We start from the raw sequence: 22,401 nt of genomic DNA, 5'->3' as shown, positions 1-22,401 counted from the left end.
GTTCACCACAGCTGCAACTTGCAACCTCAATTGATTGCGTAATGCCTAAAAATTACAAGGCTAGAGGTGGGCTTTTTCTCATCACATGATCAAGATAATAATAATGATAAATATGACGTGTGTGAAATCATATGAATGGCCCAGCGAAGATTCAATTTCAAAGGGTGGATTTAAGCGTATTACCAGTTCCAACTTTATTGGATCACAAGATTCTCTCCTCTTCCAAAGGAGAGTGGCCCAAGAGAATAGCTACAACACATGACTTCATAAATGAATCCAACACAAGTTGAGTATTGTCAAAAAGTTCTCGTATCGCTGATGGTTTTAATTCCTTGAAATCGAAAACGTCGTTTCCTTCGCCGGACACGTGTTTCTCTAAAAAAAAAAAAATTGCACCTCCAGGAAGAAAGGAGAAGGCAAAGAAAAAAGAAGAAGAAGAAGAAGAAGAGGAGAAGGAGGAGTACCTGGTGGGCCAGCGTACTGGTCTCTGCTTCCTTCCCCATCCGATGCTCTGCCAATCAGCCTCCCTTCCCCGATGGCGCTGCTCCATCTTCGATGGCTCTGCTCCTTCTCCGAATCCTAATACCCACGTTATTTCCTATTTGAAATTTTTTTTTTAGTCATTATTTTTTTTTATTCAATTTTTACTGTATTAAAACTTTGAACCTTTATTTTCAGTATTTTAATATTAATTTTATTATTCTATATATTTATTATTTCAATTATTTATAATTATAAATATATAAATAATCTAATTAATTAATCAAGTAATTAATTTTATTATTTTTTTCCTTTTTTTAATATTTAAATTTGTTATAACTAGGACTTTCAAATCCATAAATATACACATATATATGTATATATGTTATTTATTTATAAATATATCACTATATTTTTTATATTTACGCGTTTCCCCTAAGTTTTCGTTTCTCAAATCTTTTAAAATGCCATTTCCCCGTGTCCGTTTCTGCGTTTCTCCGTGTCCGCGTTTCCGTTTCTGTGCTACATAGCACCTAGGCAGTCCTGTAATACTCTTTGGGTTTTTGTGGCTTATGATTAAAGGGAAGCCTTGATTTGTGTTTTTGTTTTTGGTTTTTAATCGAGTTTTTGGAATTTATGGGAAAATTTTTAGTGTTGGTTGTTTATTTGTGATATATTGAAGGCCTTTATTTGTTGATAGTTGATTGTGATTTGCATTGTTGAAATTGTTGAGAAGATGAGGATGTATTTGTTTTTTAGCCAGTGTTGTGCTTTGTTGAGGAAGGGAGGGAGGGAGAGCAAACTGGTTTCACCTGTTCATAGTTGTCCATGAGTTTTTTTTTTTCTTTAATTTCTATTGCACGAATCACCTGTGCTATGTAATTTAGGCTTAAATGAGCTGATTGGAATTGTTATGTGCTAAGTTGGCCCGAAATCCAATTTCGGCAGCATAGGATGTGGTCTACAAGTTTAGGAGCCTTTTTCTATGGTGTTTACAAGTTTTTGTCTAATAAGATTCTATTATTGTGAGTTGTGTTCCTCTGTTACTAGCTCATGTCATGATCAATTTTCAATTTAGTTAATCAATAACATGCCTGTCAAGTCCTTTCAAGTTTTTGTTGCCATTTTTTCTCCTGTTCAATTTTCTGTCTAAAATAACATGCAGAGTTGGCGATGATGAAGTTCGCTGATTAGTTTTATTGATTTTCATGGACTCCTACATCCTATATATCTAGTAGGAAATACTGGATACATCCAAAAGCAAATGGCTAGATTACGATTACTAGAAATTAAGGACGCAGACAATCAAACAGGTCTGCCAATTCTACAGTGTCAAATGCCTTGGCAAATGTTGCTTTCGAATCGACATCTTGTGAGAGACTTGTTGCATGGTTGGGCTTTCGGATTGCTATCCCGTGAGAAACTTGTTCCATGGTTGGCCGAGAGCGTGGACTGGCATCAAGGCAAGCAAACACTAGCTTTGCAATGTTAACCAATTCCTCCGCTGCTTGACAATGAGGAGGAAGAATGCGTTGGTCCACTACATCCTTGAATAGAATTTGGTGGGCAGTTGATAGTGACAAGGACGAGATGAGATCTCCCGGATGCCTTCCCATGATCACTTCTAATGTTACTACTCCAAAGCTATAAACATCACATTTCTCATTTGCTTCCGTCATGTAGGCAAGCTCTACAAAGGAAATAAATTAATGGCCCTCCATGGTATTCTTAATAATGTATGAAATAATTACTCATTACGGTGCAAAAAGTGCATGAATATAAGAAATTGTATACCTGGAGCTGCGTATCCAAGTGTGCCTCCAAATGAAGTCCAATTGGAAGAGGTTGGCTTCAAAATTCTAGCCGTACCGAAGTCAGACACATGAGCCGTGTGGTCCGCATCCAACAAAACATTATTGCTTGATATGTCTCGATGGATTATAGGAGGAAAGCATTCGTGGTGCATGTAACATAGAGCATCTGCCACACCCTTTATGATAGTTATTCTCTTAATCCAATCTAAATCTACGGCTGATGCCTCATTTCTTAGTACTTTAGCCAAGCTCCCTCGTTCCAAGAACTCGTACACCAAAAATGAGTGCCTTGGGTGCAAACAATACCCAAAGAACCCCACAATATTTCTGTGTCGCACTTCAGCCAAAGCCGTAATCTCACTTGTGAAAGCTTTGAGATTGATCCCGCCTTCTTCAGGTTGGTGAAGTTTCTTGACCGCAACAACTTGACCTGTTGGCAGCTCAGCTTTATAAACACTCGCACTTCCTCCAACGCCAATGCAATACTTGGAGTCGAACTCCTCGGTTGCCTCAACGATGCTTTCATGTACCATCTTTCCGTCATGGTTCAGTATTGTTGTGAAATTTTCGTTGAGTACTTCTATTGGCTTATCTTTGTTCTTCTTCTTTCTGCGACGAACAAATATTCCAAGCGTGGCAAATTGTAGAATTACAATGCCGAAAACAGGTGCCATGATTAAGAACACTATATTCTTGCTGTGCTTCCTTCCAGATGTCATGGTGCAGGCCTCTAAAGCCTTGTTGTTGCCACACAAATCTTGATTGTTCTCGAGCATTTCTGCTGATGCCTTGCTGAATGCTGGATTATTGGGGAGAGGACCCTCCAATTGATTGTTGGATATGTCAATAGATGTCAAGCTAACCATCTCACTAAAGCTTGACGGGATGGAGCCTGAAAGTTCATTATGGGAGATGTTGAAAATTTCTAAGCTGCGAAGGAACCCAAGCTTATACGGCAATTCTCCTCTAAGCATATTGTAGCTTAGGTCAAGACTTTGGAGAGTGCGTAAATTGCCAATCTGGAAGGGAATGCTATTGCCCAGTGTATTCCTACTTAAATTCAAGAAAAGCAGCCTGGAACACTTCTCTAGTTGTTCAGGAATAGATCCGCCCAGACGATTTGCTGCCAGGTTAAGCTGCTCTAGATCTGATAGCATTCCAAGTTCTTTAGGAATATTGCTTGAAAGCATATTATTACTCATCTTGAGAACCAGTAATGGCATCTTTCCCAGTTCTTTCGGGATCTCTCCTACCAGTTCATTGGAGGAGAGGTCAAGCACCTGCAATTGAGTTGCTTCGGAAATCCCAGGTGGTACGCTACCGGAAATTCTATTGCTAGAAATTTTCAAGCAGGTTAAATTTTGGCAGTGCCCCCAATTTTGTGATAGCCCACCATACAATTTATTGTAACTGAGGTCAATGTAATTTAACTGCGGATATACGCCAAAATCTTCTGATATGTTTCCTTCAAGTTGATTCCATTCCAGCCTTACCCTGACCAAACTAGTGCAGTTCTTCAAACTCTTGGGAATGGAACCTCTGATACTGTTTTCATTTGCGGTCAAAATGCTAAGCATTCCTCCGAGGCATATATCTGGAGGTAGGCAGCCAGACAAATTGTTGTAACTCAATCCCAAAAAGTTTAAAGATGTAAGATTATTCAGCTCTTGAGGGATCTGGCCACTTAGTTTATTTCTGTTAAGATTCAGGTGACCAAGGGATCTGAGTTTTCCTATTTCGTGGGGTATAGGTCCTGAAAGTCCATTCTCGAATAGATTTATGATATTCAAGTTGCTTAAATTTCCAATGGAAGCGGGTATCGGACCTGTTAGGATGTTTTTTTGTAGAGAAAGGTCAGTTAGTGATTTAAGCATTCCTACCTCTTGAGGGATGGATCCAGAAAGCATGTTTTCATTAAGCCATAGATATGAAAGATTTCTCCAATTTGCTATAGACAAAGGGATAGAGCCCGAAAGAAAATTCTCACCACAAATTAGCTCATCAAGAGACCTTAACATTCCAATTTCCTGAGGGATAGAGCCATTTATCTTATTCTTCTGCACATTTAAGTAGCGAAGATTTGAGAGCAGGCCTACCTCAGATGGAATATTACCATATATATCATTGGAACTAAAGTCAAGGCGTATGAGATTTGAAAGATTGCTGATGGGTGGAGGAATAGTTCCAGAGAGATTGTTGGAACTCAAGTCAAGATATGTGAGATTTGAGAGATTGCTGATGGGGGGTGGAATGGTTCCAGATATATCGTTGGAGCTCAAGGCAATCTGTGTTAGTTTTGAAAGAAGACTTAGATGGGATGGAATGGATCCAAAAATTCTATTCTGAAAGAGATTTAAGATATTCAAGTTGCTTAAATTCCCAAGGGATGCAGGTATAGAACCTGTTATAATGTTGCGCTGCAAAGAAAGGTCAATGAGTGATTTAAGCTTTCCTACTTCCCGGGGGATGGATCCAGAAAATCTGTTTTCATTAAGCCATAGATATGAAATCTTGCTCAAATTTCCAAGCGACAAAGGGATGGAACCTAAGAGAGAATTCTCACCAACGGTCAACCATTCAAGAGACCTCAACATTCCTATTTCCTTAGGTAAAGACCCATTCATGTTATTATTGTTCAGATAAAAGAAGCCAAGACTCGAGAGAAGGCCTATCTCAGATGGTATGTTTCCAGAGAGATCATTGTATCTCAAGTCAAGGCTTGTCAATTTTGAAACGTTACTGACACAAGATGGAATGGTTCCATAGAGGGAGTTGTTGTGGAGATCAAGCTCGAGTAGGTTGGGGAAGCAGGAAAAATCAAGATTATGGAGCATACCTCTTAAATTGCCACTGCTGACATTGATATGGGTGACACTTCCTGACTCATCACAAGCTATTCCAACCCAGTTGCAGGGACTGCTGGAAGAAGAATTAGATGGCAAGGTGGAATTGTCAAGCTTCCAGGATGCGAGCAGAGAATGAGTTGGATCATGGAGGCTGTTCTTCCATCTGAGAAGTGCCTCCGCTTCTTGTCCTTGTCTCCTCCTAGAAGTAGCAGCAGCAGCAAATGCAGAAGCAGAAAAATAAGAAAAAGAAAGCAACAGCGAGGTGGATAACAGAAGTTGGAGCGCAAAAGGATGGTGATTGGAGAGTGGTCTTCCTGGGAAGAATGGCATCATCTTGCGAGTACGAGGGTATGGTGGAAACACTGGTCGCAACTGATGGATAAATCAATGCCCAGCAGGAGTGTCTGCTGAAAATGGATAAATCAATGCTCAGCACTGGCCTGCATGGAATTATTTATAAGTAGCAATGCAAAGAGCACCCAGTAGTTCCACCAATCAGGATTCTGCGTAAAACGACAAAAGAGGAGCTTTGTTATCAATAGTAAATTAATGTGAAAACGTGACCAGACTCAATACTCCAAATTTTACAAACTTATTTTGCAGAATAAGGGTCACACTCAAGGACTTGGGTTATTTTTAATTTGGGACTAGTTATATGAACTCTCGTATGTTGCTATTTATTAATGAGATATTATAATATGCTCTTAGAGTATATGCTCTTTCTCCTGTGTGATATAAGATTCACTGTTTTTTTATTTAGAGAATAACTATATTTATACATCTATAAAAAAAACCTTATTTTTTAGTGCTTCGAGTGCATATTAGAATTTTCTCTTATTAATATGAGCAGAAAGAGAAAAGGACAGTAATTACCTTATACATCTATAAAAAAAAATTTATTTTTTAATATTTCAGATGTATGTTAGAATTTTCTCCTATTAATATGAGCAGAAAGAGAAAAGTTACAGTAATCACCTAACTATTATAATCAATATGTAAATGTCTCTCTCAAAAATATTCTTTTATAGATGACATCGTGGTCATGGGAAGTTGATACATCGCATTCGCGGTACGAAGCATTTAATTTTCATATACATATATATATTATAAGATCCAATACGATGAATGAAAGTTTTTAATTATTTAGAGGAGGTTTTCGAACCTTGTTAACATCCTCTTTCTTTCCCATTTGAACCTTGAGGCCATTATCCAATGTGATGGAAGAAAGCGATTTGATTTGATTTAGATCTGAGGCTTGATCAATTTTATGGAACTAATATGTTGCTCAGAACTGTGAGGAGCAGAATCACTGTTTCCATATATATTAGTTTTCGTAGGAAGCTGCTGGAACTAGTAAAATAGAAGAAATCCCCAACCTCTTCTTATTGTCTCACATTAATTTGAGATGAGGTGTTTGAATTATATATAAAATTTGAGTAAATTTTTGTAATATAATTTTTGAGATGAAGTTAAACACAGTTCATTTTCTCTCCAAACTCTTACACATATTTCAAAGTATATAGATAATGCATTTTCTTTATTTTATATAACTAAATATTGGAAAATTCTTTGGTATGAGAACAGGTCATATTACACATAAAGTAAAGTTGACGGTGTTGCAACAAGCCAAACTCAAATGAATCAACGAGCTAATAAAAAAAATCCATAGAGCTAATAAAAATGTATGGCCTACCATGTAGTGCCAGTGACAATTTGATCTATAAATTAATTTATTAATTCCAAATTCTATTTGTTATTAGGGGCATTGAAATTTGTTTACCATCAAGTTGATCTACCGCATATACCTATAATATTATATGGTACATATATATAATTTTATTTTTGTCACTTTATTTATACTTTATTTTCATATCACTAATATTATTTTAAAAATAATATCAATATTAATAAATAAAGATAATATTTAAATATATTATATTTCTTTAATATATGTATATTAAGAGATATAACAAAATTTTAATATTTAAAATTATGAAAAAAATCATGTGACTGAATTAACTTCAAATGATTTCATATTTTTAATTAATATTTTTATTATATTACTATATTTTTATTAAAAATTTTATTTATATAAAAAGTAATAAAAATAAAATATAAAATAATTAATAAACAATTTAAAACATAATTTTATTTTATATATTAAATTAAAATAACATATAAAAATTAAATTATTTACATATTAAAATTATTAGTAGTAATTAGGTATTATATTGATGATGAGACAAAGGGAATTTGTAGTATACATATTCATATGAGACAAATAAGGACAACTAAATTAAGCTCTTCCAATACGCCTTCCATATTAATGAAGCTAATTCACTTTGAATGTAAATTTTAATTGCTAATCAATAGCAAATGACTTCAAATCCTAGTCATCTCTTGTATTTTTATTTATTTATTTTTTTAACAATGTTATGTTGAAGAAGACCGTCAAAATATGACAAAAAATTCTAGGTCTTTTTTTTTATTATTTTGAAAAGTTTTACATATATATATAAAATGAAGGCAAGGTTTTTTTTTTTTTTATTCATTGGATATTCTTGGTTAAATAAAGCTCACAGTTAAGGACTTGGGTTATTATTAATTTGTATGTACTTATGAATATGAGCAGGCAGAACCTAGCTAGCTATTTTAATTATAATATGTGAATTTCTCTCTCAAAACTTTCTTTTATATTTAAAGGATATCACGATCATGGGCAGTTGATACATCACATTCGTGGTAGGAAGCATTTGATTTTCACATATAAGATCCAATCCTATGAATGAAAGTTTTTAATTGTTTAGAGGAGATAGTAGGATTCTCTTCCCCTTTAAAAATGCCATAAAAGAGAGAATTTATCCAATGTGATGGAATGGAAGAAAGTTGAAATTAAGCTACTTGACTTGATTTGATTTAGATCTGTGTGTTTATCATTTTTATGGAACTAATTTGTTTTTATTAGAATTAAGATTACGTTTGATAATATAATTAAAATTATAATATAATATGATATAATTATTATTATATTTTTATATTTAATTATAAAATAAAAATATAAGTATTATAATATGATTGTAATTTTTATTTTATTATTTAATTTATTTATAATATTAATAATAAGAAGTAATATGATTACAATAATTGGTAGTCAAGTAGTATTAATAGTGAAGTAGTAATGGTAGTAGCGATACTGTAGTGACTAGGTAGTGATGGTGGTGACAAGGTGAGATAGTGAATATGTGGTGGCAAAGGTGATAGCAACTAAATGGTAATGATGATGGTCAAGTAATAAAGACAGTGATAACGATATTGCTAATGAAAAGATGGTGGTGGTGGTTGTGATGAAAATGATGATAATATAAGAATAATAGTAATAATAGCAGTGTTAGCTGAATAGTGATAATGATAATAATATTGAATATATAATTAAATATATAATATAATTATAATTATAATTTTGATTATACCATACAAAATATGAAGTAATATCTCATACAATTGAATGCATTTTAAGAGGTTGGAACAAGTAAAATAGAAGGATAAAACCCTAGTTCTTTCACAATAATTTAACGTATACGGTGCTGAATTCAAGTTCAAATAGGATTTAGTCATAAGAGTTAAAATTTAAATAGGAAGATAATAGTTGAATTTATTGGAAAGATTAAAAAAAAAAAAAAAAAAAAAGGTTTGCATGGCCTTTAAATTCGGTCAACACCGAATTTGACTAAAACGGTGGCCGTAATTTCAAAGGAGTTGCTTGCTGGAGAGCATGCAGTGAGGGCCACGGCTAGAAAAACAAAAGCCGTGTGGTCATGGCATGGCCAGTGAGGAGAAATTAATTATGGTAAATTTTTTTTTCTCAATTTTGAATATATATATATATATATATATATAATATCAACAAATAAAATTATATATATAAATTTTTAATATATAATAATTAAATAGAAAAAGAAAATAAATTTATAAAATAATAAATTATCATTATAATCTTAAATTTATTTATGGAGTAAAATTTTATTAAACCATTTGAAATTTTATATTTTTTTATTTGTGTTAATTTTCACAATAATTAGTATTAGAACTGTGAATAGAGATCTAAGTTGATGTGTGTACAAAATTTAAGATGAAGTAATTTAATAAAAAAATAATTTCGTAAAATCACCATCAAGAACATCTTGCAAGGATTTATCAAGAATATCTAGTCAAGACCAAATTTGACAAGGAATAAGATTTTGGGTCCAAGTTGTCCAATCTACCATGAAAGGGCTGTAGGTGGCCATAATTTCCAACGGTTAGTTGAGAGCATGCAGCGAAGGCCACGCGAAGAAAAGAAAGAAAAAAAAAAAAAAAAAGTAGAAAAACAAGGGTAGACATGGTAATCCAACTTCAACTTAAATTCAATTATTTATTTTAAATATAATCAAATTTTATTTTAAATTATTTGAATATATTCTAAATTCAATTATTATTATCGAAATAATATTTAAATTTAATTAATTTTATATAGTTTAATTAATAATATACTTAAAATATATTTTTATTAATAATTTATATTTTAAAATTTTAATAATTTTATAAAATATTTATGTTTTATTTATTTAAAATATAATATACAAAATTTGATGAATATTGTTATAAAATATATTTATATTTATTTAATCATTTATATAAAATCAATGGGCACACAATATATAAAACTCAAAACTTCATACATGAATTTTTTTTTTAAACTTAAACTTAACCCTATAATTTGAGTATTTGACTGGTCTCACCAGTGGCTACCTTCATGGAAAGTCCTGTGTCTTCTTCCTTTGGGAGTGCCCTTTCTGGAGGGTATTTTGTGGGTTGTTTCATAAGGACCCTTTAAATTCAAATTTTTTTAGTGTTTGTGCTTACTGCTTAATTACTACATTAGGACTCATAGTGACGTCATAGTTCACCAAAGAGGTCTCCTTTCATTAAAGTAATGTAATACCCACTAAAAGAAATCAAGGAGAACGTTGCATTCCAACTATGTCCACATTTTGTGACTTACCTTGCTTGTGCATTCATTCCCATACTTGTTGCTATCTATTCAGCATTGTTGTGAGTTTCTTTCCCCCAAAAGGTAGAGTTTTCATTGAAAGCCTTGAGTAGGTAGTGAAGAGGATACAAATATCACTTGTTCCCAGGGATTACAAAGAAAGAGTCCCTCTGGGCTTTGGAGGCCAAGCAATTAGACACCCTATTTTAACATCTCTAACAAAGGAAAAGTTTACAGTATCAAAGCTAGAGGATAAGGATAATATGTCAAGTAAAAATACCCTGAACTTCCATGGGAGCTGAAGCTCCATTTATAGCCTGAATGATAGTTTGAGAGTCTCCTTCTATGATTACATTACTGAAACCTTGAACTTCGGTGATGAAATTATGTTTTTGGCAAAACTAGCCCACATAGTCCTGGCTCTCTCACAGATGCCAAAGGAGGAAGACCAGCAGGATAACAGACTTATTATCCTGCCTCTGAGAGCGTAAATTGGAAGATAATTCCATCCAGTAGTTCAATGTAGACCCATCATTATTATGAGTTAGATCACATTTCATGTGCTAGTCATTGGAATTATAAATTAAATGATTTTTCACATATAAACAATCAAAACGTTAGATTCTTAATTTTATTTTACACATATATATATATATAAAGAATTCATAAGAAATTAAATTTTTATTATTTTTTTATGTAAACAAAATTTCACATTTATGCCATTTTGGTACATGCAACATTAATATTTTTTAGCAAAATCAGCCACCAGTTCACCGCAGCTGCAACTTTGCAACCTCAATTGATTGCGTAATGCTTAACAATTACAAGGCTAGAGGTGGGCTTTTCTTCATCACATGATCAAGATAATAATAATGATAAATATGACGTGTGTGAAATCATATGAATGGCCCAGCGAAGATTCAATTTCAAAGGGTGGATTTAAGCGTATTACCAGTTCCATTTTTATTGGATCACAAGATTCTCTCCTCTTCCAAGGGAGAGTGGCCCAAGAGAATAGCTACAACACATGACTTCATAAATGAATCCAACACAAGTTGAGTATTGTCAAAAAGTTCTCGTATCGCTGATGGTTTTAGTTCTCCGATTGCCATTGGTTGCCCATGATTAGAAAACAAAACAATTCCATTACCAGTAGCCACTCATCTCACCTTCACATCCAAACCATTCAAAAGTTCATTATAAAACAAAAGCATTTCCTCCTTTTCCAATGACTTTTGCAGAAGCTCTTCTTCCTTTTATTAAATGATAATTATTAATGAATATATTCATTTTTTAAAATTATAAATACTTTAAAATAAAATTTTAAGGTGTCAATTTATATATTACAGAAACAAAAATTTCATATTCTTCATGTCAACTTATATAATTATGGATTGAAAACAAACCATTCTAGTCCAAGTATTCATTATCCCCAACATGCACCACTCACTCATCCGCCAGACCCTAATATTTTTTAATAATGCAAAAAAAAAAAAAAGGTTCTAAACGTCCGATGAATTAGAAGTTGTGGCTGAGGGTTCAATGTTCCTTAACTTGATTCCAGGCTTTGAGGACTCATCTTCATCATGGTAAATGTAAGCGAACCCACCATGCCGGGTCAGATCCATACCCGCCATCTCATCATCAGCTGAGATTCTTAAAAGCTTAAGCTTGTGAAGAATATAAAACAGTGGACCCATCGTGGCACTGACCCACCCCGTGATAACAAGAATCTGTATGAGATGAGCAGCCAAGAGCCTTCCATCACCACCCATGAACAACCCGTAAGGTCGACCCGGCTTGTAAATCTGATCCACATACTTCTTTCTGGCAAACAAAGCGGTGAAGATCACTCCCCAAGCGCCACAACCACCGTGAAGCTGGGCAGCCTCTAGTGGGTCATCATATTTTAACTTCTCAGCTAACTTGTTGCAGCCAATTAATACCAAAGCAGCAACGAACCCGCAGATTATTGCAGCCCATGGATCAACAACGGAGCACCCAGCAGTAATGGCAGCGAAACCACCAAGCAAGCCATTGCAAACATCTGTTACATTCCAATGGCCAGATAAAATTCTTTTCCCAAAAAGAGTGGTCAAAGCTGCAGTGCAACCTGCTAGGGTGGTGGTAACGGCGGTTCGACCAACTGCACTCCATTGACCATTATAGCTCCCATCGGTGTAAACCACCAAGATTTTGTTGAAAGACCCAGGATTGAACCCATACCATCCAAACCAGAGCAAGAAAGTACCGAGAACCACCAGAGAAGCGCTGTGTCCACGCAAGGAAATGGCCCTGCCGGAATGGTCAAAACGGCCTATTCTTGGGCCTTCAATGACAGCGCCCCATAACCCAGCAATACCACCCACCATATGCACTACCCCAGATCCAGCGAAATCGATGACTCCACTATTAAACAAGGGATTGTGAGTTTTCAAAGCAGAAGCCCACCCTTCGGTAGACCAGAACCAGTGAGAAACAACCGGGTAAACAAACCCAGTTAAAAAGGAGGAATATATTAAATAAGCCACAAATTGGGTTCTTTCCGCGATGGAGCCGCTAGTAATCCCAGCTGCGGCTATAGCAAACGCCCACTGGTAAAGAAAGTTGCTGTAGTCCAAATCATTGGATGGGATGGTCTTGAGACCGAAATGGTGCTTGCCAATAAAGCCATTCTCTGAGCCTCCGGTGCCGAAGGCAAAAGCGAAACCGAAGAGGTAATAGAAAAGGCCGCCAGCAGCAGCGTCAAGAACGTTGGTGAGCATGATGTTCATGGTGTTTTTGGCGCGAACAGAGCCTGCACAGAGCATGGCGAAACCTAACTGCATGGAGAATACAAGATAGGCAGAGAATAGGAGGTAGGTACTGTCAATGGCATATTTGGTGGCGGTGTAGTTGTTATCAAAGATGGTGAAGCGGGAACAGATGAAGTCGGCAGCGGCAGTGGAGTTGGTGATGTTGGGGCCGAAAAACTGGGCCAACTCGTTGGCTGAGCAGGCCATGAGGACGGAGGAGGTAGTCTGTAGAAATTTGGAAGAGAAACTCAAGGAAATAAATTCAGAGAGTGGAAAGAGAGAGTATCTGTGTTTTATAGGAGGAAGAGGATCCAAATATGAAGGAAGAAGAAAATTGGCATGCAGTAACAGAGGAAAGAAAAACTTTTCCCTTTCACAATAATTTTAGGGAGAATTATTAAGGGCACCTGGTGCACATACACCTTCTCTCACAATCATGTGAGACCCACTTCCTATATAATAGGAAGAACCCACTTTCTGTTAGAGAGGGAGCACTATTTTTTAGTGCTCCTGGTATACCTAATAATTAGCCTAATTTTAGTTGTCTTTGGTCTGAAATGTCATTGGAAAAAAACTTAAGCAAAAGTTTTCTCTAAATTTAAAAAGGTGTTTCTGATTTTCCATTAATAATTGATTTTCAATCATATTTATATCATTAATACGTTGATTTAGAATATACTTCCTTTTTGGCTTTGGAAAAAAAAGGTCATTATGTCTTAATATATTTATTTATTTTAATCTTTATCATATTATTATAATAATAATAGAAAAGATTTATGCATAATAAAAGAATTTAAAACTTGCCTGTCTCTCCTTGAAACGGTGAAAGAGATGGTGAAGATTTTTCAAACCGTTCATTACAATCATTGGCTGAAACTTGCCTGATTCTTATGTTTGTCTTCGTCACCTTCTGATATCGCAAAAGGCCAAGAACAATTGGTGGCTCTGCCCCCTATTAATTTCCCATCTTAACCTATTTCCACCCACCTTCACAAATGGTTAACAGAAAAACGTATTATTGCTTGAAATTTTTTGTGGTGTAAAGAATGCCCACAATATGAGCCCAACTTCCACTGAAACAGGACTGTTTCTTCTAAAGGGTCATCAGCAATAGACTGTGGAAAGCAAATGACAAAGACTCAAAACATGGTCTCTTTCTATAACGACAAATGCTAACACATCCCCTCGCCCTCAAGAACAAATTAGATTATAATACAAGAAATTAATATATATCTTATTATTATTATTATTATTATTCTAAAATTTACATTAAATACACTTAAAAAATTAATATGGGTGAGTAATTAATTTAGTTTAAGTACATATATTTATTATATATAATTATTTTCCATATCTTGATGACTGTCCACATGAAATAGGTAAGTAATTATTACAACTGCACCTGCAAGTAACGTTTTTGTACTGCGACAGAAGCAATAGCAAGATTTGATAATTACCGAATACCTAATATTAAATTAAGCACTGTATTTCTTTATGACTTAGGAGAAGATTACAAGTTAATGGGTCAAATTACCAAATTTTATTAATCACATTCTACTACGCAATTCATTTTGTTTTTCCTTAAAGATCAGCCAATTCAGTTGCTCACTTGTTGAAGATTCATATGAGTTCTGTAATTGCTCTGTTTTTAAAATCGGACTGATCAGTCAATACGACTGGTTTAACCAGCAATCGAATCAATAATTCAGTTGCTTTTGCTGCAAACATTTCTTCACAGTCAACCGCCTGCTGTAGCCATTGGACTGGACTAGAAAATTAGAAATTTTCAGCTTAGTACATCGACTAATATAGCAGATCAATGAAACTCAGAATTTAAGTTAGCTATCTGATCAATAATGGATGGATACCTTCTCAAGCCATCTTAAAGATTACGTTTCTTCTCTTATTTTATTTTCCTTCTCAAATTCTCCATGCTTTTTCTTTTTTCTGCCGTCTCCTTCACATCATGCACACCTGAGAGCAAGGAAAAGAGCAAACACGAAAGCTTGAAACACAAAAACCAATAAAAGTACAAAAATCAGATTGAAAACATGTAAAATCTGAATCCTGATAATTATTTCTATCACAAACGAAGAAGACCAAAAGCCTTAATGCCGTAGGCAAATACTGAGCATATTGCCATATTTATAAAAAGTCTTGGGATCTTGTAATACATTAGCTTTAAATTCTAATTTTTAGATATTTTAAAACAAATTAAAAGTATTTAATAAGTATGATTTTTTGATAAGCTTTTAAAAAAATTTCAGCCGTTGACAGTTAATTCTTTAATAAATAGCTGTTAATATTTAATAATTTGTGATAAACACTTAATCATAATCACCAAATTAAATGTATTTTTAATAATGAAAAGATTTTAAATTAAAATAATTATAAAAGAAACTTAATGAATTGGTCAAGGGCTAATTCTGATTTAAAATTTAAGAGAAGTTATCCTCCCCATTCGCTCTCCTTTGATTTAATTTTATTTTTATTTTTTTTCTCTTTTCCCCACCGCTGCAACCATTTCCCTTCTCCATGCACAACGTCCATCATTCACTCTGCTTTATACTTCTACAATCCACTTAAAAGCCTTTACTCCTTTAAGCTTCGACGCATGACAGAGCTGCCATAGCCACTTTGGCCGGTTTGAATGCAAGGACGGGTAGCAACTAGCAACTACTCTTTTCTATTGGTGTTTCGTTATGCATGCATTGACTTAGAGAATGGTTTGATGTTCATACTTGTACTTTGATTGATAATTGCATTGTTGGGTAATTGCTGGAGAATGGATGGATTTGCTGGATGATTTTGTTGGTAATTGCTGGAATTTATTCTTGTTCATGATGCGTAATCAGTTTGGGTAATTGATGTAATTGTTTGAATTTGTTATTGCCTGCGAACTTCTTTTGTAGAACGGAAGAAGTTGAAAAAGTTGAAAGAGGAGAGAAATTTGGGTTAATTTAATAATTAAATTAATGGTATTTTTGTCTTTTTCTCTAAATTAACGGCAATTTGAGACAGAGGGAGTTTAATTTTGACGGAAGGAAAGTCATTCAGAGATTAAACAGCATTAGAGATAAAATTTAGGGATTAAATTAATAATTTCTTCACTCTTTGTTCCCTCCGACTCCGAGTGTCTGTCCTTAGTGAAAAAAAAAAAAGTATCTGCCCTTCGCTGTCGCCGCTTTCCTCTGGCGAGTTGAGTAACTCTAGCCTCCACTCCTTATCCTTCTCTATCTTTTCTTCCCATGTCCTCGCTTCTTTGCAAATCCTTCCTCTTCATGCAGCGTAAATCTCCATGTCCCATTTCTCACTCTACCACGGTCAATACCACCAGAGCTCGTTTAAGAGGTGTCGTCTTCGACATGGACGGAACCCTAACGGTCCCCGTTATCGATTTTGCCGCAATGTATAAGGCAGTTCTCGGGAATGACGAGTATCGCAGAATTAAAGCAGAGAATCCTTCTGGGATTGATATCTTGCATCACATTGAGAGGTGGAGTCCCGATAAACAGCGCAAAGCTTATGGGATCATCCGTGATTTTGAGCGCCAGGGCCTCGATCGCCTCCGAATTATGCCCGGTTAGTTCCTCGTTTGTTTATGCGGTGTTGCATTGTTGAATTTAAGTGGGTTAATGGAAAATTATATGAATTTTTAAAATTAAATGTGGTGCAGGCGCAGTAGAGCTGTGTGAGTTTCTCGATTCAAAGAAAATAAGGTAAAGTTTCAATGCTCATAACACTTTTTTTTTTGGATTTTTCTTGTTTATTTGCGTATATTCCTTTATGAGAGCTTATTCAGTTTGTTACTCAGATTTCACTTGCTTATTTTACAACGTGGGATGTTTATTTACTTGATTTTTTCCCAGTACTGGATGTTTTTTGGGTTTCCAGTGGTGGCGGGTTTGGAGAGTTGAGTCTGACATCTCCTGTTAGAAGTGAATCTGTTCATGCTTGATTTGCAAAAGTATTGTATAAAATAGCAATAATCTGAGTGATGTGTTTGTGAAGATATTGTAGTTTTAACGTTTGGGTATTGTGCCTATGTGCTAGGAAGTGGTCCTTGCTATTGTTTTCCTTCACTTTCTTCTTGGGAATCATTAATGGTGAAGTAGAATTGTTGCTTTCTTCTTTTTGTTGGCTGCCTGTGAGTCCATACATTTTAGAATGTTATCAATTGGTGACCTTTGTTTACAAATTTATTAATGCAAATTTGGCTTCATTATGATGATTGTATTTGCTGACAAGTTTTGCAATGTAGTACTTATGGTATAGTGACAAAAGGCTCTCTTTTTGGTTTTCAGAAGGGGTTTAATTACTCGAAATGTCAAGGAGGCAGTTGACCTTTTTCATTTGCGGTCTGGTGTAAGATCTTTTTTATTTTTTGTTAAAAGGTTATTGAATTGTAATATGAAGTTTTAATCCACGTAATCTTTGTCAAATGCTTAGATGTATTGTATTTGAGTGGAGGGCCTATGAATGTGTGTACAAAGAGTTGGTGCTAATGCAGTTTGTTATCGTGTCAAACGTATAAACTAGTAAGTCGTCCAATCTCCAATGAAAAGTGAACATTTTTTATGGTCTTGAGGACCATGGGTCAAGGAATGGGAATTTTATGATGCTTTAAACTTTTCCCATATCTCTTAATTTGGGTTATGATGAAGATATCCGATTGCTATTTTATATTCAATTTCCCAACCCTATACTACAAACAAACAATGAACCCAACAGCTGAACATAGAGTTTTGAGGTTTTTTGTTCTGATGGCTATTCTGGTTTTGACTTTGGAAACATTCCTCTTGTGAGTACTGGTTTATCCATGTTCTGACTGTCAAATGTGAACTTTATGCAGAACACATGCCAGAGCTGTGTCCCTCTCTAGTATCTCCATTGACATGCATACTCTGTATGCGGATATTTTTTCTTCTCTTTATCCTTACAAGCAGTTAAAACCGAAGTATTCGATTTTAATTCTGTCTGCTATGTCTTATTACTGCAGATCATGTTTTCTCCAGCATTAAGCAGGGAGTTCCGTCCTTGTAAACCAGACCCAGCTCCTCTCCTGCATATCTGCTCAACTTGGGAATTTCAGCCTAATGAGGTCATGATGGTTGGTGATAGCCTCAAAGATGATGTAAGCATGAACTTTCTTCTTGAAATTTATTTTTCTAATGCTTATTTTAAGTGGGAACTTTTGCTACCACCTTAAAACAAGTTATATATCATAAACAGTCAGGTTGCATAGGGAATGTGTTTTCTTGCTCCTGCTAGCCACTTGTTCTAGTTCTGATAAGTTTTGGGGTTTGTGATATTGATGAATTATTCATGGTACTGCTTATACGATGATTGACTCTATGGCTATTACAATTTTACAGGTCACTTGTGGGAAATTAGCTGGAGCATTCACATGCTTACTTGATGAAAAAGGGAGATATAGTTTGGCTGATTTCAACAATGTAGATGTAGAACCAGATTTCAAAGTTTCTTCTCTGTCAGAAGTTCATTCTCTACTGGAGGCAAATTTTGATTTGATGCCATGATTTTCAGTCCCTGATGGAGAATTTGAAACTTGAATGGAAACTTTGCTTCACCAAGGGATCACTTATATTAGAAGAGAAGGATCCCTAAAGGAAAGGGGTGGGGGAGTGAAACCAACAAAGCTAAAGAAGAGAATCAAGGAGGTTATAATTTCCTGAACCAGAGTTGAGTTCTCTTTGTTTTGTTGTAGTGGGACTAGATGGCCTGTGGAATAGTGTTGCAACTATAAAGATTAAAGCGATCTACTTGTCATTAGAAACATTTTGCTGTACTGACTCTTGTTTGCAATGTAAAGTATATTTATCTCTCTTAATATAGCAATTATCATTTGATATAATTGTTGCATCTGAAATGAAGAAAGTTGATGTAGTTTATTTAAGCCAATTAGGTCTTAAGGACCATTTTGGAAAAAAAAAAATTAATACGCCCACCGTGGGGCTCGAACCCACGACCACAAGGTTAAGAGCCTTGCGCTCTACCGACTGAGCTAGACGGGCGTCCTGCTTTGAAAATTGATTTTCTAATTAAGTTTTTCACGTGACAGACATTTATGTTCGTTAAATTGGCGGCTCGGCGCCAAAACTTCTTTCGAAGTTTGTTTCAGCAGCCACGAACCTGTAGCGTGTTATGTTTGTATTGGCTATTCAACAACCGTTAAAACCCTTCTAAAGCCGCCCTTTCTCCTTCCCATTCCTCCATTTCTCTAGCGTAACTACAGAGAGAATTAAAAGAGAGAGAGAGAGAGAGAGAGAATAGCGATTAGTAAAAATTCAAGAAAAATGAGTGAACTCGATCAAAAGCTGGAAACCACCTCCGCCACTAACAATAACGGCAAAAGCATCCCGGAAAATCTCCCAGAAGAATCCATCGATTTCGCTCTTCTCCGCCTTGACAGCTTCAATTCCTCTGCTAATACCACAACCACTTCCGCCACCGCTACCAACTGCCATACTCCCTGCACTGCCTGTGGCTGCTCCGGTTCTACTGTTCCTTCCACCAACGTCTTTTCTTCCTACAACAAACGCCGCTCTCCTGAACTCATTACTCCTTCCTTGGACCCTCAAGATCAAATCACCAAAAAGCCCAAGAAACTCTTTCTTGAACCCCACGAGAACACCAACATAACATCCACTAGTCCTTCACTCCGTGATTTCTCCAAGATCACCCTCCCTTGCACCTCATCCTTGCTTAATTTTGGACCCGCCAAGCCAATTAATACCAACTCCCTTCCCGTCCTGCGCCGCTGCCATTCCGATCCTTACAGTCCTCCAGTGGCAGGGTTGGACACTCATTCTGGGTCCGGCACGGGTTCTTCAGCAAACCTGCTCCCGCAATCGCCACCAGAAAGCGCCAAGACGGTGGGGGCCACAGCTGTGGCAACGCCCGGGTCAAAGGCAGCTGCTTCTTTACCACCACGGCCGCCGATGCTCAGGAGGACTGTGTCGGACCCATCACCTAACAAAAGCTTTTCGCGGTCATCGAGTTGTGATGATGTGACTGTTGACGAGTGTCCCCAATATAAGGTTAGTAGTGGTTGCTGAGGGTTTTTTTTTAATGGATTCTGAATTTCTTCTATAGTTGGGTTAATCTGCTCTTCTTTTCTTTCTTTCTTTCTTTCTTTCTCTCTCATTTTTTTAGTAAGTCTTGATAATTTGGCTAAAGATGTGGGCTTTTTAGGTTGATGGTGTGTAATTTGATTATGATATATTTTTGGGATTTACAATGGTGTTGACATGTTGGTGCAGATCGCAATGTCGATTAGTGTTTTCTTTAATAAGATTTTTGGCATTCTTTGGTTAATTTGGGTTTATTCAATAACTTGGATTAATTTAACGTGGGCCGATAATAGTGGCTGAGGAAAATGAGAGATTGCATGAAGGAAATGAATCAGTGGTGTGTTGAACTTATGCCCGGTGGAGTGATGGGCGAAGATGAACAAGAAGATAAAGGCACTCAGGGCAATACTGCCAATGCAACGAAGGTATATATAATGATTTTTTTTTTTTTTTCTGCTGTGAAGAAAACCCTATAAAAGTGAAAGCTGTTGGTTTTTTGAAAGAAGGATATAGAGGCATATAATGAGACTAAATAGTTTATAAATTTCATTCATAAAGCATCTATATATATGCAAAGAAATTTAACAGAAGGAGCATAAAAATGCAACTAGATCTGGTGCAATTTGAATTTAAAAACATAACAGATAGTTCCTAACAATCAACTGATTTATTTAGGTTTGAGTTGTTCTTTTGGCATTTTTTTTCTCCAGCATTATTTCCATTTCAGCAGCAATTTTGAATCTCATGTCTAATTATGCCTAGTTATTGTAAGGACTTGGAATTCCTTAATTATGGAAAACCCTAAGATTCAGAATTTTAATGTGTTCATTCTTAAAAGTTTTTGCTTGTTATGTTAGTGTGGTGTTCATTTATTTATTCCTCTGTTTCTTCCAGGCTGGTTCAGTGATAGAATATGAAGAAGCTGTTTGTGTGGAGAGAACTGGGGAGTGCTTAGTTGTCCATTTCAAGTGTCCCTGTGGCAAAGGCTATCAGATTCTTCTCTCTGGAAGAGACTGCTACTACAAGCTCATTTAGTAGCATATAATTGGCCCAGCAGGCGGATTCTAGCTCCTGATAGAGTACTCATTCTTTTTAGATTTGAATTCTCCACTAAAATTCTTAGATGGAACCCATTTCATTTCCTACATGCTAATTCCTTCTTTAGGTTTCTTGTTACTAATAAATTCTGTTGTTCTTAGAGCATAAAATTCTTTTTTGGATCGACTTTGGTTGATGATACCCATTTCTGAACAGTTCTCATCTCTATAGGCCTTAGGGTCCCTGTCCTTTCCATAAGCATTCTTTGGGAGTTCAGATGTTGTCTTCTTAAATATGAATGTTAGCTTAGATGAATTACTATTCATCTCTGTATTTGTCTAACCGAGACAGATAGGATGCCAGTGTCACTCTGTTGATTGTATTGTAATGTTGGGGAATAAATAAATAATCCATGAAGTGTAATGGTGGGCGTACAGACTGTTGGAATTCTTCCAGGGAATGATTAACGAATGAATTTTACTGGTATGGCTTGTGAATGTTTGAATTAAGTTTACTTTGTCCTTTTCTTATTATTCTCATGCTTTGATTACGTTGAATTACTGAATAAATGCTGTTTGAAAATGAGAACAGTGAGAAACCATTCAATATTTTTGACAAAAAGTTTTGCATAAAAACTGAGAAAAACGATGGGCTTTATTGGTCAATGTATTGATAATTAAGAAAGGGATTGCTCATTTTAGTTCCACCCTCAGTTACTGCCTACTGATATTGACATATTTCCTTTCCGTACGACCACTGATCATTTATTCCTTACTCTATTCTGGATGCTGCTTTTGCATTTTATTCCTGTTCTGATTCAGGCCATTAGAAATTGGCAAAATTTTCAAGAGATGGGAGTGTTCCAAATTCCATTCTCTATGTAGAAACATGGCAGATGAACTATGTCCTCATTCGTCAAGGTATATGTTATCTAATAAAAAAGAAGATGATGGCTTAGAGTAGAAGATTGGATTTAGTAAAACTGGCTTAAAGTGACATTTCTCAATCTCAACACATTGCTTGCTACTTAGGATTTCCTTTTTATTCGATAAACAAAGTTAGGATGAAGGAATCCTTGCACAGATTCACTGGTTTATTAAGGCTTGCATGCGTCCTGACCACTATCAGAATTTATACTTTATTTCATTTAAATATCGACCATGAAAAAATGCCCTCTGGAAGATAATTCTTTTAGTAGAAATGAATTTCAACTCTAATTTTTCATAAATTAATTAAAAAATATTTATCACAAAATTAATCACGGACTAATTTCATCTCATGTCTTGTAGAAACTACGGAGAGGTA

General features: G+C 35.4%; 4 protein-coding genes and 1 non-coding gene across 7 annotated transcripts; 2 read left to right on the top strand and 3 right to left on the bottom strand.

Annotated features, from left to right (window-relative positions):
* Positions 1 to 1,729: 1,729 nt before the first annotated feature.
* On the bottom strand, positions 1,730 to 5,795 carry LOC110642504 (MDIS1-interacting receptor like kinase 2-like). Of its 2 annotated transcripts, XM_058145227.1 has the most exons (3): positions 5,131 to 5,795; positions 2,275 to 3,888; positions 1,730 to 2,170 (listed from the first exon to the last, which is right to left on the bottom strand). In XM_058145227.1, exons 1-3 carry the CDS (start codon positions 5,471 to 5,473, stop codon positions 1,770 to 1,772), a joined length of 2,358 nt encoding a protein of 785 aa, XP_058001210.1. In that variant the 5' UTR covers positions 5,474 to 5,795; the 3' UTR covers positions 1,730 to 1,769. The 2 variants fall into 2 exon arrangements, with proteins under 2 accessions (XP_058001210.1, XP_058001209.1); XM_058145226.1 differs by having other exon boundaries at positions 2,275 to 5,795.
* Positions 5,796 to 11,478: 5,683 nt separating this feature from the next.
* LOC110657521 (ammonium transporter 1 member 1) lies at positions 11,479 to 13,346 on the bottom strand. Its single transcript, XM_021814762.2, has one exon. The coding sequence runs from the start codon at positions 13,169 to 13,171 to the stop codon at positions 11,672 to 11,674; it is 1,500 nt and encodes a 499-aa protein (XP_021670454.2). The 5' UTR covers positions 13,172 to 13,346; the 3' UTR covers positions 11,479 to 11,671.
* Positions 13,347 to 15,412: 2,066 nt separating this feature from the next.
* LOC110657520 (haloacid dehalogenase-like hydrolase domain-containing protein At2g33255) lies at positions 15,413 to 18,810 on the top strand. The gene is made up of 5 exons (XM_021814761.2): positions 15,413 to 16,546; positions 16,641 to 16,683; positions 17,269 to 17,329; positions 17,964 to 18,098; positions 18,340 to 18,810. Exons 1-5 carry the CDS (start codon positions 16,213 to 16,215, stop codon positions 18,502 to 18,504), a joined length of 738 nt encoding a protein of 245 aa, XP_021670453.1. The 5' UTR covers positions 15,413 to 16,212; the 3' UTR covers positions 18,505 to 18,810.
* A 116-nt stretch (positions 18,811 to 18,926) lies between these two features.
* On the bottom strand, positions 18,927 to 18,999 carry TRNAK-CUU (transfer RNA lysine (anticodon CUU)). Its single transcript has one exon. It is a non-coding gene; the product is annotated as a tRNA-Lys (tRNA).
* A 133-nt stretch (positions 19,000 to 19,132) lies between these two features.
* LOC110657519 (uncharacterized) lies at positions 19,133 to 21,582 on the top strand. 2 transcript variants are annotated; one of them, XM_021814759.2, is made up of 4 exons: positions 19,133 to 20,025; positions 20,352 to 20,483; positions 20,953 to 21,137; positions 21,258 to 21,582. In XM_021814759.2, the coding sequence occupies exons 1-3, from the start codon at positions 19,282 to 19,284 to the stop codon at positions 21,091 to 21,093; spliced, it is 1,017 nt and encodes a 338-aa protein (XP_021670451.2). In that variant the 5' UTR covers positions 19,133 to 19,281; the 3' UTR covers positions 21,094 to 21,137; positions 21,258 to 21,582. The 2 variants fall into 2 exon arrangements, with proteins under 2 accessions (XP_021670451.2, XP_021670450.2); XM_021814758.2 differs by having other exon boundaries at positions 20,953 to 21,582.
* The last annotated feature ends 819 nt before the right edge of the window (positions 21,583 to 22,401 follow it).

This window comes from Hevea brasiliensis, chromosome 4 (assembly GCF_030052815.1).
Source record: "Hevea brasiliensis isolate MT/VB/25A 57/8 chromosome 4, ASM3005281v1, whole genome shotgun sequence".
Classification (NCBI taxonomy): domain Eukaryota; kingdom Viridiplantae; phylum Streptophyta; class Magnoliopsida; order Malpighiales; family Euphorbiaceae; genus Hevea; species Hevea brasiliensis.
This window is presented reverse-complemented; position numbering and strand designations above follow the sequence as displayed.

Coding starts and splice junctions, on each gene's coding strand:
- LOC110657519 (XM_021814759.2), top strand. CDS start 19,282: ATGAGTGAACTCGATCAAAAGCTGGAAACCACCTCCGCCACTAACAAT. Junction 20,026..20,351: donor ACGAGTGTCCCCAATATAAG/GTTAGTAGTGGT, acceptor GGCCGATAATAG/TGGCTGAGGAAAATGAGAGA. Junction 20,484..20,952: donor ATACTGCCAATGCAACGAAG/GTATATATAATG, acceptor TGTTTCTTCCAG/GCTGGTTCAGTGATAGAATA.
- LOC110657520 (XM_021814761.2), top strand. CDS start 16,213: ATGTCCTCGCTTCTTTGCAAATCCTTCCTCTTCATGCAGCGTAAATCT. Junction 17,330..17,963: donor TTTTTCATTTGCGGTCTGGT/GTAAGATCTTTT, acceptor TTATTACTGCAG/ATCATGTTTTCTCCAGCATT. Junction 18,099..18,339: donor GTGATAGCCTCAAAGATGAT/GTAAGCATGAAC, acceptor ACAATTTTACAG/GTCACTTGTGGGAAATTAGC.
- LOC110642504 (XM_058145226.1), bottom strand. CDS start 5,473: ATGATGCCATTCTTCCCAGGAAGACCACTCTCCAATCACCATCCTTTT. Junction 2,171..2,274: donor ACTTGGATACGCAGCTCCAG/GTATACAATTTC, acceptor TTTCCTTTGTAG/AGCTTGCCTACATGACGGAA.
- LOC110657521 (XM_021814762.2), bottom strand. CDS start 13,171: ATGGCCTGCTCAGCCAACGAGTTGGCCCAGTTTTTCGGCCCCAACATC.